The 14,861-nt window shown below is 39.2% G+C and overlaps 1 protein-coding gene across 3 annotated transcripts in view; it reads left to right on the forward strand.

Annotated features, from left to right (window-relative positions):
* The window catches only part of MORC1 (MORC family CW-type zinc finger 1), a 363,536-nt gene that overhangs the window by 311,634 nt on the left and 37,041 nt on the right, over window positions 1-14,861 (forward strand). For all 3 annotated transcript variants that reach the window (XM_082460154.1, XM_082460155.1, XM_082460156.1), the window contains 2 exons: window positions 11,843-11,912; window positions 14,035-14,101. In XM_082460154.1, coding sequence (XP_082316280.1) covers window positions 11,843-11,912; window positions 14,035-14,101 — 137 coding nt within the window. The remainder of the gene's footprint in view (window positions 1-11,842; window positions 11,913-14,034; window positions 14,102-14,861) is intronic.

Here is a 14,861-nt window from a genome sequence, read left to right on the forward strand (position 1 = left end):
TCTTCTGACCATTTTTGGATTGAGTTGTTTGTTTTTTTGATATTGAGCTGCATGAGCTGCTTGTAAATTTTGGAGATTAATCCTTCGTCAGTTGCTTCATGTGCAAATATTTTCTCCCATTCTGAGGGTTGTCTTTTCATCTTGTTTATGGTTTCCTTTGCTGTGCAAAAGCTTTTAAGTTTCATTAGGTCCCATTTGTTTATTTTTGTTTTTATTTCCATTTCTCTAGGAGCTGGGTAAAAAAGGATCTTGCTGTGATTTATGTCATAGAGTGTTCTGCCTATGTTTTCCTCTAAGAGTTTGATAGTGTTTGGCCTTACATTTAGGTCTTTAATCCATTTTAAGTTTATTTTTGTGTATGGTGTTAGGGAGTGTTCTAATTTCGTTCTTTTACATGTAGCTGTCCAGTTTTCCCAGAGCCACTTATTGAAGAGGCTGTCTTTTCTCCATTGTATATTCTTGCCTCCTTTATCAAAGATAAGGTGACCATATGTGCGTAGGTTTATCTCTGGGCTTTCTATCCTGTTCCATTGATCTGTATTTCTGTTTTTGTGCCAGTACCTTACTGTCTTGATTACTGTAGCTTTGTAGAATAGTCTGAAGTCTGGGAGCCTGATTCCTCCGGCTCCATTTTTCTTTCTCAGGATTGCTTTGGCTATTCAGGGTCTTTTGTGTCTCCATAAAAATTGTGAAATTTTTTGTTCTAGTTCTGTGAAAAATGCCATTGGTAGTTTGATAGGGATTGCATTGTTTCTGTAGATTGCTTTGGGTAGTATAGTCATTTTCACAATGTTCATTCTTCTTATCCAAGAACATAGTATATCTCCCCTTAATCCTTGATTGAATGCTCTTTAATATTCCTTTTTCTCCAAGACCTACCGTCTCTGGAGGCTATTTAAAAAAAAACAACAACATATTCTTTTGTTTTCTTCTTTCTCAGTGGGATAATCCTTATTTTAGAGTCATTTTTAATGTTTGCATCTTATGTGTATCACATTTCACATGCTCCCTAATCCTTCATGTGGTGTTGGATTTCGTTTTCTTCATCTCCAGTTGCTTCTGATCACATAGTTTGTGGGTGTCACTTCTGTGGCATTTTTTCCTTTTCGATATTAATTTGTGCTTGGCCTTTCAGCCAGGGTGGGCCATTCGTTTTCAAAGTGCATGCAATGAGAGTGCTCTTGGTAAGAGCTTGCTTGCATGTGTCGTTTGTGGCTGTGGCAGTTTCCAACTGGGATTCAGTTAAAACTCCAGACATTTTTTAGAGATTAAAAAACTGTCATGAAAATAATGAGGAGTTTTTTTTTTAAGGACCTCTTAATCCTCTTCAGAATGCCCTAGATAGCTGCTTGATTGGACCTTTGGAGCCATTATATGTGGAGCCATCAGTCTGCACTGCAGCAAACTTCTTTCATTATTTTACACAATCTTGTTAGCACGGCTAGCATTCCGTCCCCCATTTCAGGGCAACTCGTGTGATCCCGATTTATTATCTCAGCTCCTGCAAAATTGTATTTTTCTGAAATTCTACTCTGTGTGTGCGTGCACGTGTGTTTTAGTGGAGTTAGCCTTTCCTTTTTCAATGTGGCTGTGATGAAATTCAGCTGCTATGCTTCACATGTATCATCTCATCTAATTCTTTTAATAACCTGAGGGGTACATTCTCTTTTCATCCCCATTTTACAGAGGAAGAAAATAAACTCGCTCAGGATCACAGTCAGGAACTGGTCACCTTAAACCCTAGCTGTTCAACCTCAGCTCCCACTTTCTTAACCACTCCTCATTATGACTTCTCCCTTTATTGCCCATCGTCATGGGCTGACCCCCACATCAATTCAGCCCGCTGCACACAGGTGGGTTGGAGTGCACAAATACACTTTTCTCAGGGGTAAGGATTTGAATATTTTGGCTTAGACAGGTTTCCAAAGTTTCATAGATGGGCATTCTCCAGCCAAGAGTCTTGAATTCGTTTTAAAAAAAATCAAGCCATCATCCACTCCTTGCCCAGATTAAGCTAACTTCCTGTTAGCTCATTTCTGACCTTATCCACCCCAAATCTGACCTACACAGTAATGTTCTTTTGTGCTCAATATCTGACTCTTTTCTTTCCAGTCAACCTAGAATTACATAGGAATCATCAGGATCATCATCTCAGGGATGATTCCTGGAAAGGAGAGTCTTCTCCTTGCCCAAGATTATGAGTCTAGTAATATGGCTGTGGTCATAACTGTACCACCAACCCCTCCCATGAGCTGGTGTCTCCTGACCCTTGCCCTCCAGAAAATCCTATTATTTCCCATCTTCCATCTCAAAACACATGCCCTGCCCTCTCTTTTAATGAATACTGGATGTTCTGAACTGTTTCTGTCTCAAGCATTTACAAACCCATGTGTAAAGTTCAAGTATGTCCCAGTTAACCCCAGATGGGGAGGAAGTAGAAATTCTTTTCTGCACCCCTTACAGATGTCAGGGGAATCAACATCTGAGTGAAGCTTGCTACAGCTCTGCTCTACTGGAGCAATGCCCTGTGGTACTGTTGTAATTAAGGGTTTGTCTAAGTTCAATTAAAAACTCCTTGTGCACTGCTATGTGATAAATTGGCACTTCAACTTTACTCCAGGCAAAAATTTGACATATGAGCTCCGTAGGACCCCAGTGCCCCTCAGAGTAATGCAATCTGATCAGCTGTCACTGTACCATGCTTAATAGAAGCAATAAAAATAAAAATGAAGCAATGGGGCTAGATTCCCAAGCATCTTGTCAAAGAGGTAAACAGTCTCAAGTTATGTCACCAGTTGAGATGTAAGAAGTGACTATACAGAATAGACATCCTAGAGGATCTATTCTGAAAGGTGACTGGGAAAATTAGGTTGCCAAACCACAGCAGATGGTCAGGCAAGCAGATGATCAACTGGAAGAATGCTTCAAAATGCAAGAACACCAGGGGAATAAAATTACCGATGCCAACAGTTAGTTAGAGAAATTGAGCAGGAAAAATATTCTGAGACGTAAGTCAGACTGATGAAAGTACTAACTTTTTCTTACACATGGGCATGCTTTTGTTCATCTTGGTGGAGCATGTACTCCAAGTTGACATTATGCAGATTTTCTGACTCTCATATGAAGCAACATTTACCTTTTTCCTACACTAGTATTTGTTGTTTTTCCATATTTTATAATAATCTTTCAGTTTCTGCTCTGAATATCAGTTGCTAAGACAGTGAAAGAATATCTATGGGTGTGGTTATTTTAAGTCAGGTTGGACCTGCCTGTTTAATAACCAGGAACCATACTACCTTTTTGGTTGGACTGACTTTGGCCCTTTTGTCCTCTGTGGTCATTTAGGTCTTTTTTGCCTTGCACCTGGCCTCAGGAGCAGACTGGCAGATGGATTCATTTCATTTTCCCAATCTGCAGACATTTAAAAAACTCAGTGGCCAGATCACCATTGACAGATGTATTTTAAGAGTTTGGCAATGGAGTCTCTGGGGTTTACTCTGAAAGGTGTAACCTCTAGCATCTAGTCCAGAGTGTGATACTTTCTGGGGCTGAAGAAAGATTGATGAATAAAGGAATGAATGGATGGAACCATCTTCCTGTTTTGGCATGAGCTAATAATCCTTTACCAACTACATCTGGTTAGCTCTTTAGGGCATCTTTCAAAAGAAGCAGATGCTAGCTCAGGAAAGGCATCAACCCACTCTGAATCCCTGGGGTCGTTGATGGGGCCTCTGTGGTATGTTACAAAAGCTGAGGAATGTCTGGAAGAGCTGATGAGTTTCCAATGTCTAGGTTTATGTTCTGTGGTAGCCAAAAAAAAAAAAACCCCAAACCCCCAAACAAACAGACAAACAAAAAACAACAGTAAGTACCCTGTTTTGGCATCAGTACTATATAACAATGAAAGTGAGAAGGTGACTCAGTAACCCAAAAGAGGTGAAGAAAGAAGAAAAGCAAATAACCTGCATAGTCAGTACCTAAATCAGCTGCATCCACCCTAAATACACAAATTTTTCTGACTCCTAACAGAAATTTTTTTTAAATGGGAAACTGCATTGGTATTGCAATAACATGATTTCTGATAATTAAAGTTGCCTTAACTTCAAAAGCAAGACATTTATTAGTCAGTTTTCCTGGTTGATGATGTTACCATTGCCTCTATATGAACCTGTATAGTCCTGTGACTATAGTCACAGTATAGTCCTGTGTTGCTAACAGTATCAGAACTTTCACAGACAGAGCCGCTCCCTTATGAGGTATAAACCAGAGCTGCCCCAAGGGCTTTGGAGGAAGAATTATCTATATTCACCCTCCATAGCATCATCCATCAACTCACCAACAGACTTACAGACCCAAAGACAGTATGTGATACATCCCCTGACTTAAAGGAAAATCTCCTGGGTAATTTATAATGAATCTAAATATTCAAGTGCCAGTGTGTGAACTATCAGCAACCATGAGCCAATTCAAGACACATTTACTGAACAGTACTATGTTAGAGATTTTGAAGGACACCAAAAAAAAAAAATAATAATAATAATACATGATCTCTTCCCTAAAGGAGCAGAAAAATTGGAAGACAATATTACAAGACCATGAGTTAGCATTATTTTATGGAAAGGAGACAGGCTCTGAACTCCGACAGATTGACCCAGGTTCACATTCAGACCTGCATGCCACATGTCAGTTGTATCAACTTATGGTCTTCTGTTTTCTTATCTATAGAAGGGGAATAATAATATTACCGACTCTCAAGGTTATTATGAGAATTAATGGGATGATTTGTGACAGAATGAAAATAATTCCTTGTGTTACAAGAAACATTTTTTTAAAGATTTTTTTTGATGTGGATCATTTTTTTAAAGTTTTTATTGAATTTGTTACCACATTGCTTCTGTTTTATGTTTTGGTTTTTTGGCCACGAGGCATGTGGGATCTTAGGTCCCTGACCAGGGATCGAGCCCACACCCTCTGCACTGGGAGGTGAAGTCTTAACCACTGGACCCGCCAGGGAAGTCCCCAGAAACAACATTTTTGAAAAACACCTTTGTAATTCCAAAGAAGGAAAATTCAGCTTTGGTTAGGCCAGGAGATGGGAGTAAAGAATGAAAATTGAGAGAGTGACATTGCTTTGTGGAAGAAAAGGTAGAGCTAGAGAATGACCCTGTGTTTGTGGGAAGGGGTGAGAGGAAGGAGAAAGGATGTAATCACACAAGCAGAAAAATACTGGTGCTGCAGAATCGGGGAGTCTGGAGGGGAAGGTTTGTAGAGAGAGATGAGTACGCTAACAATTGACGAAGCAAAGTAGACCTGCTTCATGCTAATTTTAAGCTGATTTTTGCCTTGTGTAACTATTTCCTCCATTTCTCAACACAATTTTCAGTAAAATCTGTATATTTATTATGCTTTGGATTTCTTTTTGGGAGGTGGACCCAAGTGTTGAATTCTGTTTTGAAGTGTCATGGCAAGAATCAAGGCTACTACAGGATCCCAGTCTTATCTGGGTCCCGTAGATATGAGGCTTGGCTATTAAAAATAATTAAAGCTCTTTGTAATTCACTGTTAATACTTTTACAGAGAAAGGAAGAAATCAGTATGTGCTAGAGTAAATAAAATAGACATTTTGGAAAGAGTAGGACTTATACTTGTCTTAAAAAGTGGGAAAGACAAGAAAAGGAGGAAAGAATGTATTTCAGGTAGAGAGAACTATGTGGGCAAAGGTATGGAGGCAGAAGTCTACCTAGTGGTTACAGGGAATTCTGAAGAGAACTTTTTGGTTATTATAGAGAATGTTTATTAATATTTCTAGATATCTTAGAATCACATTGAGAAGAGTTTTGAATACCAGAAAAGGGTTTGTACTTGAGGGAGAAAGTAGTCAGGACCTGTAGGCAAGTTTTGAGAAGGAACATTTAATAATGGAGATTTTGTCTAAAGAATTAATTCTTTGTGTTATGAAAATGCTGTGATAATGAAGCAGTACTGGAAAGAGGAGAAACTAAAGACCAAAAAACCAAGCAGGGTGCTGCTGCCTGGAGATTGTAGTACAAGAAGACAAGGAAAAGTGAAACATCTTGAAGGAAAATAGCACAACTTGGGAAGGCATATGGTAGACTAAACAGTGACAGCAGTTTTGAGATGGCACAATCTGGAATGAACATGTTATTATAAATAGAAAGAGGACTTGACCAGAGGAATCTAAGTGGGCAAAGGCGAGACTGAGGATTTGAAGTTCAGCAAGATATTCAAGGGTAAGTGTCCTGAAGTCAGTTGGAAATAACTGGGGCACAGATGAGAAGTCAGGGTTGATGATGCTGGGAAGCCATTGTTTGCATAAGGGTGATAATTTAACCCCCTGAAATTTTCTTTGAGGGAAAAATAATAATTACCCAGGAAGAGTTGGGACACAGAAGGTTATCAAAATCAAGAGAGGAAAGAGTTCCAAGGGACTTCTTCATGCTTCCCCATCTCAGTAAATAATACCATCACTCACAGTTGCTCAGGCCAACACCTGAATTTCTCTCCTTTCACACCCTGCACTCAACCCATCAGCCAATCTTGCTGAATCAACCTTCAAACACATACTCTGTTCTACCCCCTCCACAGCTACCCACCTGGCCAATTCACTAACATTTCTCACCAGGATTATAGCAGTAGCCCTATAAATGACTCCACTGCTTCTTTTGGCCTCCACAGTCTAAAAATCCGAGTATCCCATCCAAAATATGTCAGATTATGCTATTCTCCTACTTAGAACCCTCCACTGGCTTCTTTTTTTTAATTTTATTGAAGTATAATTGAGTTACAATGTTGTATTAATTTCTTTGGTACAGCAAAGTGACTCAGTTATACATATATACATATATTCTTAGTTTTTAAATTTATTTATTTATTTTTAGCTGTGTTGGGTCTTCGTTGCTGTGCATGGGCTTTCTCTCGTTGTGGCAAGCGGGGGATACTCTTTTTTGCGATGCACGGGCTCTAGGCACATGGGCTTCGGTAGTTGTGGCTTGCGGGCTCTAGAGTGCAGGTTCAGTAGTTGTGGCACACGGGCTTAGTTGCTCCGTGGCATGTGGGACCTTCCTGAACCAGGGCTCAAACCCGTGTCCCCTGCATTGACAGGCAGGTTCTTAACCACTGCACCACCAGGGAAGCCCCCCGTGTATTCTTTTTCATATTCTTTTCCATTATGGTTTGTCACAGGATATTGAATATAGTCCCCAGTGCTATACAATAGGATCTTGTTATTTATCTATCCTGTATATACTAGTTTGCATCTGCTGATCCCAAATTCCCTTTCCTTCCCTCCCCTCCCCCTTGGCAACCACAAGTCTGTTCTGAATGTCTGTTAGTCTGTTTTTGTTTCATGGATATGTTGATTTTTATCATATTTTAGATTCCACATATAAGTGATACCATATGGTATTTGTCTTTCTCTTTCTGACTTACTTCACTTAGTATGATAATCTCTAGGTCCATCCATGTTGCTGCAAATGCCATTATTTTATTCTTTTTGATGGCTGAGTAATATTCCATTGTATATATGTACCACATCTTCTTTATCCATTCCTCTGTTGATGGACATTTAGGTTGTTTCCATGTCTTGGCTGTTGTGAATAGTGCTGCTATGAACATAGGGATGCATGTATCTTTTCGAATAATAGTTTCGTCTGGATATATGCCCAGGAGTGGGATTCATGGAGCATATGGCAACTCTATTTTTAGTGTTTTGAGGAACCTCCATACTGTTCTCCATAGTGGCTGTGACAATTTACATTCCCACCAGCAGTGTAAGAGGTGAACCCTCCAATGGCTTCTGCTCACACTTAGAACGAAATATAGTGCCCTCCAAGGCCCTACATGACCTGGCCTGACTTCCTTGCTGTCCTCACTGCCTATAATTCATTCCTTCTCTCACTCTGCTCTAGTCACCCTCACCTTCCTTGGCCTCCAACACCCTAAGCTTATTTTTCCTTCACAGCCCCTTCCTTTGTTGTTCATAATGCCTGGACTCCACTACTCCCTACCCCCAGCAACACACGTGGATTTTCTTGACTTGCGTTTCAACTTTCTTTTATTCTGTGAGTATATGGAGTATCAGTTACCGTCCTAGACATTGGGGATACAGCAGGAAAAAATTAGGCACTACTCCCTGTCTTCATGGTGCTTCCATTCTAGTGGGGAAATCAGACAATAGACAAGATAAATAAGGAAAATATGTTGCATGGTAGACAATCGTAAGTGCTAAGGAGAGAAATAGAGCAGAGGAAGGGGACCGGAAGTGTCACTGTGGGTGTGGTGAGAGTGAGAGCAATTTTATATAGAGGGGACGAGCAAGGCCCAACTGAGGGGAGATGCTTGAGGAAAGACTAGAAAAAAGTTGAGGGGAGTAAACAAATCAACAGCAACTCAAAGACCTGGAGAAAGGAGGGTGTGGAAGATTACAGTGACCCCAGAGAGGCAGTTGGGTAACCCAGGTCATTCTCCTTCTCTTACCTGTGATATTTTTCTTCAAAGAACTTACATTATTATATATCCATCTTTTTATTTATTTAATATCTTTCTCCCTCACTAGAAAATAAGCTCCGTAGTCTTCATCATAACAGTGTCTGACTCAAACTGGGAACTCAATTTTACTGAATAAATTAATGAACAAAAGGGAGGCGCCTAGAACATAATGTTAACCATGGAAGAGTGAAAAGAGGAAGGGCCTTTGAACTTGGCAGGAGGGCAAGAACTGGTAGCCTTTATGGGTCCTTGATAAAATGTTTGGGGTCGGTGTGGAAGGGCAAAGAAGCCGAAGGAAAGAAACCAGACAAAGTGATATCAACCAGGTCTTAAGCTTCCTTAATGATGGTTGAATGAGAAAAGTGTTACACAGTTGACTATGGTATGCTCTTCTTCCTCTCTCTAACTTATTTATGATTTATTTATCCTCTTAAATAGATACTTCACAAAATTGAGCATGTGGTATTGTGCTGATCCTTTGCATGCCTTGGAGAGTTGACAAATCCCATTCTACTCATTGTTAACATAATTTTAATTAAGGTATCTAAAACGCCTTGTTAAGACTTAACTGTAATCTCATTTACTGTGTGGGAAGTATTATCTATTTCATGACCGAAGTAAAATCTTAGGAAAGCGATATCCTCAAACTGCAGACTATGAGACACAGTTAAGCCTAAGTGGCTGGAGAGCATTTCTATAATGAAATGAAATAATATATGTGAAAGAGCTTCACAAGTATCAAAATACACAAATAGTGTCATTGAAAAGACAACTGCATGTTTTCTTGTCTCAGCTTGAAAAAATCCAGACCTTCAAAGCTGCAAGTACATTGTAAAAAAAAAAGGTGGCATCCTATGAACTCAGATAGTTACACAGTGTCTTTTAAAAGGAAATACTGTAGGCTGTGAATTGTTTATCCAAAATATTTTAAACATTACTATGCCAAAGAATAAAGGAAATATAAGAAAGGAAAAGAAAAGAAGGAAATCTCTCCTGCAATAGAGACGGTAAAGCTTCATGTAAGTAACACTTTTGGGGTGAGGGGAACATATCTGACCCTCAAGGAAACAGCCCTCACACGGCAGAGCTCAAAGCAGAGAACCAAACAATAAAATGCAAAAATAATTTCAAGAGGCTGTGTTAATAACACCGCCACCAGGAGTTCCCTGCTGGGAGTGCTGTCATTTTTGTTAAGCTTGGATACTTTTATCTTGTCTGATTTCCATCATAAGGAGAAGTTTCCAAAGAAAATGAACACATCCTGAGCAGGATCATCATAGATTATTACAAAGTGGTTATTACTAAAGGTGTTAAGTAGTTCTTCTCATGAGCTTATCTTGTGGTTGCTGTTAACTGTGGTAGGAAATAGTCCATGCTGCTTATAAACTGGTCAAAAAATATTCATTTCAAAGGAGAGACACAAAATATGGAGCTTTTCCTTACATATCAACACATCAGGAGAAAACTTTAGATTTTATGTTACATCAGAAATAAATAAGATACCATTTTAAAGTCATTTTGCAAAATGAACTTTAAAAATATATGTATTTCTGTCCTGCGACTTGAGGACACAGGGAGGGGGAAGGGTAAGCTGGGATGAAGCGAGAGAGTAGCATTGACATGTATACACTACCAAATGTAAGATGAATAGCTAGTGGGAAGCAGCCACATAGCACAGGGAGATCAGGTCGGTGCTTTGTGGCCACCTAGAGGGGTGGGATAGGGAGGGTGGGAGGGAGACACAAGAGGGAGGAGATATGTGGATATAAGTATACATATAGCGGATTCACTTTGTTATACAGCAGAAACTATCACAACATTGTAAAGCAATTATACTCCAATAAAGATGTTAAATATATATATATATATATATATGTATTTTATTTACTTCCTGGGGCATTAATTTATTTACAGTATAAGAATAAAAATATTTTGAAATGGACCAAAGTAGCTTAGAATCAGTTTTATTTATTTCCCCTTACCTACAAGGCTTCCTTTCTCTTAATTTGGGTAAAATAGACAATGACGGTGATGGACGGCCTCACAGTTCTTTCGTTGCTAGGTTACATGTGTGTCCATTTAACCTGCTTCCTGACAGAGCACAGTTTCCAGAATGCCATGTAAAATATATGCCTTTGTTTCCTGGGAGGAGAGAAAAGGTGGTTCGATAGCCTCCCCATCCCACATTTGTTTAACAGTTTAGAGGGGGCATGAAAGGTGAAGTATACACAGACAATGGGTAAGCTCTAGAAAACTGACAGCCCTACACCTCACTCCAGGTGATGGAGTCAGGAGCCCAGTGTGTCTCAGCACGTGTTCAGGGGTCTTCAGATCAAGGAGCAGACAGAGCTTTTGCTTTACCCCTGTCTTCTTCAGATTCCTTTTTTACTGCCTTTGCCCCACATTCTCAGACACGTAAAAATACGTGAAAGGAGCTTCTGGATCTGTTTTCCTGGATGGCATAAACAAACTCCATCTCTCTCTCTCTCTCTGTTTCTCCGTCTCTCTGATCTAAAGAAGTGCATTCCCAAAATGTAAGTTTCTTTTGCGTGAGCCTTGTAAAATAGGCTAACAGGGTTCCCAAGGCGATGGGAGACCTGGTTTCTGATTGCCGTATTCCACCCCACAACCTCTCCGAAACCCCTTGGGCCTTATCCCGAACACCACACACACACACACACACACACACACACACACACATCCCCTCACTGTAGGTGCCCCCAACCCTCCTGGCTCCTGCATTCAACACATTAAGGCTCTGCAAGTCCTTTTAAGCAGATTTCCTGAGATTCTGTCAAAAGACAATGTGTCCCTTCCCTCAGCTTCCCAGGTGCGCTCGCCAGCCCCATCCCCATGTTCTTCCTCATCAGGCCCCGACCTCCTCAAAGTTCTCATTGGGCTGATGTTGAGCTCATTCTCTGTGTCTGCTCTGTAGCAGCTAGGGGTGTGATCGTCCTTCTCAAAGCAGCAGACGCTCCATGGTTGCTCCTGGTGATCAAACACTTGACCCATGTGTCAGAGTCATTGTTACATCCATATAAGATATGGATTTTTAAAAAATATCTATACAAATACCGATAGAAATGTAAAAATCCCATTAAAGAAATGATAGACATAAACATGACAGTTATAATGCAACCATCCTTGAGCTGCATGCCAGTATAATTTTTGACAACACATATGATTGTCTCCCTTCATAACATGTCCCGAAACTGTCCTTCTGGCAACTGTATGGTCTCTCTCTGATATGGGCATTGATGTTGAAGGTCATTTTTGCACCTTACTATATGTCCTTTGTTTTTGTACAGCTTTAAATACGGAGCTTGTTTTTCAGGTTTTAGATGAAAGTGACACTGATGTTTCACTGAAGCAAGAAGAAAAGGAGGTTTCTCGTATGAAAAAAGGTAAAAAAGAATTCAGTTTACATATATTAGCTGTAATGTCTTGAGTCTTTTTCAGTATGACTTATGCGACAAATCTTATGTAGGATATAGATCGGAAGTTTGGTAGCAGTTCGGATTTAAAAAAATTAAATCTGTTGTTCCAATAGTGGGAGGAGAGGTGGGTAGAGAGTGAGCTGCCAACCTCACACATTTTGGAGGGGCAGCGGGACACTTCCTGCCTGAGCACGCTTCCCCCAGCACTACCTCACTGCCTGAAATTCCCAACAGTGGACGTATGTCACCCCCTCATTGAATTCTACTTAGAAATTTGCTGAGGATTGATATCAGGTCTATAATTTTCAGAAACTATTTTTGAAAATTACGATGACATTCCTCTGTTTTCAGTCATTTTAGTTCTTTCCCGATTTTGCATGATTCCTCTGAGATCACTAAGAATAGTTCAACAAACGCATGTATTAGTTCCTTCATGTCCATGGGATGTAATTTGTCTCAGGTGAGAGACGAGCTTCTTCTAAGCATAAAGTTGCCATCTGATAATATTCAATCTAAAGACAATTTCCCTGCATAGAGAAGCTGGAAACAAGCTAGACTCAGAAAATTTTATTTTCTTAGTGTCCATTCATTATTATTAGTAGAATTCTTTTATTATGTGTTGTATTATTATTATACCATTGTCTCCTTTATTGTAAAATTATACCATTGGGCCTAAGCAGCAGGACCATTATTTTCATTGTCATCTTCTTATTCTGAAATAAGTTTTAAAGCCTTTCTTAGTCTCCTAAACAGGTCTCAGTTCATTTTGACTCCATAATTTCCAGTTGTTTTTGTGTTGATCCATGCCATCATTTCGTGTTCACTCTTGGTTGTAAGCTCTCCCTTCTTTTATACTTCGTTGCTTAGGTAACCTAATCAGTCATTCATTCACATCTTTATATTTGAACCCATTAGTGAGGTCCATAAGAAATCACACTTTTTCTTTTTCATCATAACTAGGATAATTAGCTATTCCACAATCAAGATTTCTTTTGTAAGGGTCTCTTAATTTTAAAGCCAGTCTTTTATAGAAGTTTCAAACTATTAACATGCCTTCAAGTATGTGCCTGTTGGATTTCCAAATTGTAATGAAAAAATTGTTAATACAATTTTGATCCTAAAATTAATATTTAATTTCAAATACTCATCCTGGATTTGGAAGGAATGAATTATGAAATATTTTCAAATGACTGTAATTATGAATTAGTTGGCTAATGGGTTAAGAAATTTTACTTTGCATGCAGATCATGAGCAAAACCAACTGTGCCTGCAGTGTGCTTGGAAAACCTCTCTGTTTATTCTCTTTTATGTTTCCTTAGAGGAGTCAGGCAGGTCCCCAGCCATTTATTCACCATCCAAAACTTTCCTTGTTGCTGTCCTCTTCCGCTTGGCCTTCAGTGGCCCTAAACTTATTGGCAAGGGTTTACTTGGTGGAACAAGATCACAGTTATCACAAAGAATTCTAGAGATAGCTGGAAGAAGAACACATGGACTTACTCCTTAGAATCTCCCCAAGACACTCTTGAAACCAATCCGAGGGGATCAAAGCATTTCTGCTTTTCTGTGGACTGTAAACAAATCACTAACCTCTCTGAACCTCGGATTCTGAAGGTCCCTGAGTGAGAAGATTAACTCGATGACTGTAGGTCTCTTTCTGCTTTAAAGTTCTACTCTCTCCTAGAGGCATATTTCTGACTGGGATCTGTCAGGATGTCTTTGAACCTGAACCCAAAATGGAAAAGAGTAAGATACTGGGGGAAGACAAGTGGTTGTCTGGGCAGAGGCTGCTGAGAGAAGGGACACTGAACAGTTCCCATTAGTCATCCCGTGCACAGCAGTAGCAGAAAATAAGCATCATTAAAAAGAAATTACAAAAAACAAGCTACAGAGGCTCTTGGATTCTTTATTAAGAGGTTATTATAAATTGCCTTAAGAACATATTGGTGCAGTTTTACAAAAGAGTGTTTGAATACAAAGCCAAATTATGTACAAGTTGTTAATGAACTGCTAACACTTCTTTCGGTTCACTTTATTGTGTAATCACCAAAATGTGATTGATTTTCTTCATTTTGTCTATGTTCTTTTGAAGAAAAACAGGAGCTGTGCAGTGATACTCCAGAAATAAAGAGAAACCCTTCATCACCTAACTGGGAAAGGTGAGTGTACTGCAATTATACAAATTCCAAGGGAGCACAATTATACTGTTGAAAATTAATTATCAATGTTTAAATACAAGAAGAAAGAAAATAATAGCAACAAGCAAAGGCAATTAAGAGTGGAACCAAATTTTACAAATGAGACAGGAAAGAATAGAATACACTAGATTTCTTACCCTTTTCCCAGACTTTTTCATTTTCTTTTGTGAAGATTTGGGAATAATGAAATGGAACAGGCTTAACTTCCTGCTCACAGAAAGCAACTAATTCAAATTATTGTAATATAGTCAAAGAACTAAAAATGTCACATATATGTATGACTATGAAATCATGAGCTGGTTTTTTTTGTGTGGCTCGTTATCTTATTGCCATACATATGTGCAATAATCATCGTATGCTAGAATTTTCTTGACATGAGACTCTTGTCACTTTTAAATAGAAGCTGAATATTTTGGTTATCCAATAGAATGAAAAAAAAAAAAATGTTTTCAAGGAAGCAGATTCTTATCCTCATGCTGCTCCAAATCTGTCTAAGCTGCTTTCCAAGCATTCAGACCCAGTGTTGCTGAATCCAAATCCTGTGTTCTTTTTGCAGAGGGGCACACTGAGTTAAGTACAAGAAAAACAAAACAAAACAAAACCGGAGAGGAGCTATTATTTTCCTGCACTTGCTGACTGAGTAGTCACTCTTACCCTCAAATCCCATCCCTCCACTCTTCCACTCAGAAACCTTTCATAGCCCCACCACTTTTAAGACAAG

This window comes from Balaenoptera physalus, assembly GCF_965194825.1.
Source record: "Balaenoptera physalus genome assembly, chromosome: 4".
NCBI classification, from domain to species: domain Eukaryota; kingdom Metazoa; phylum Chordata; class Mammalia; order Artiodactyla; family Balaenopteridae; genus Balaenoptera; species Balaenoptera physalus.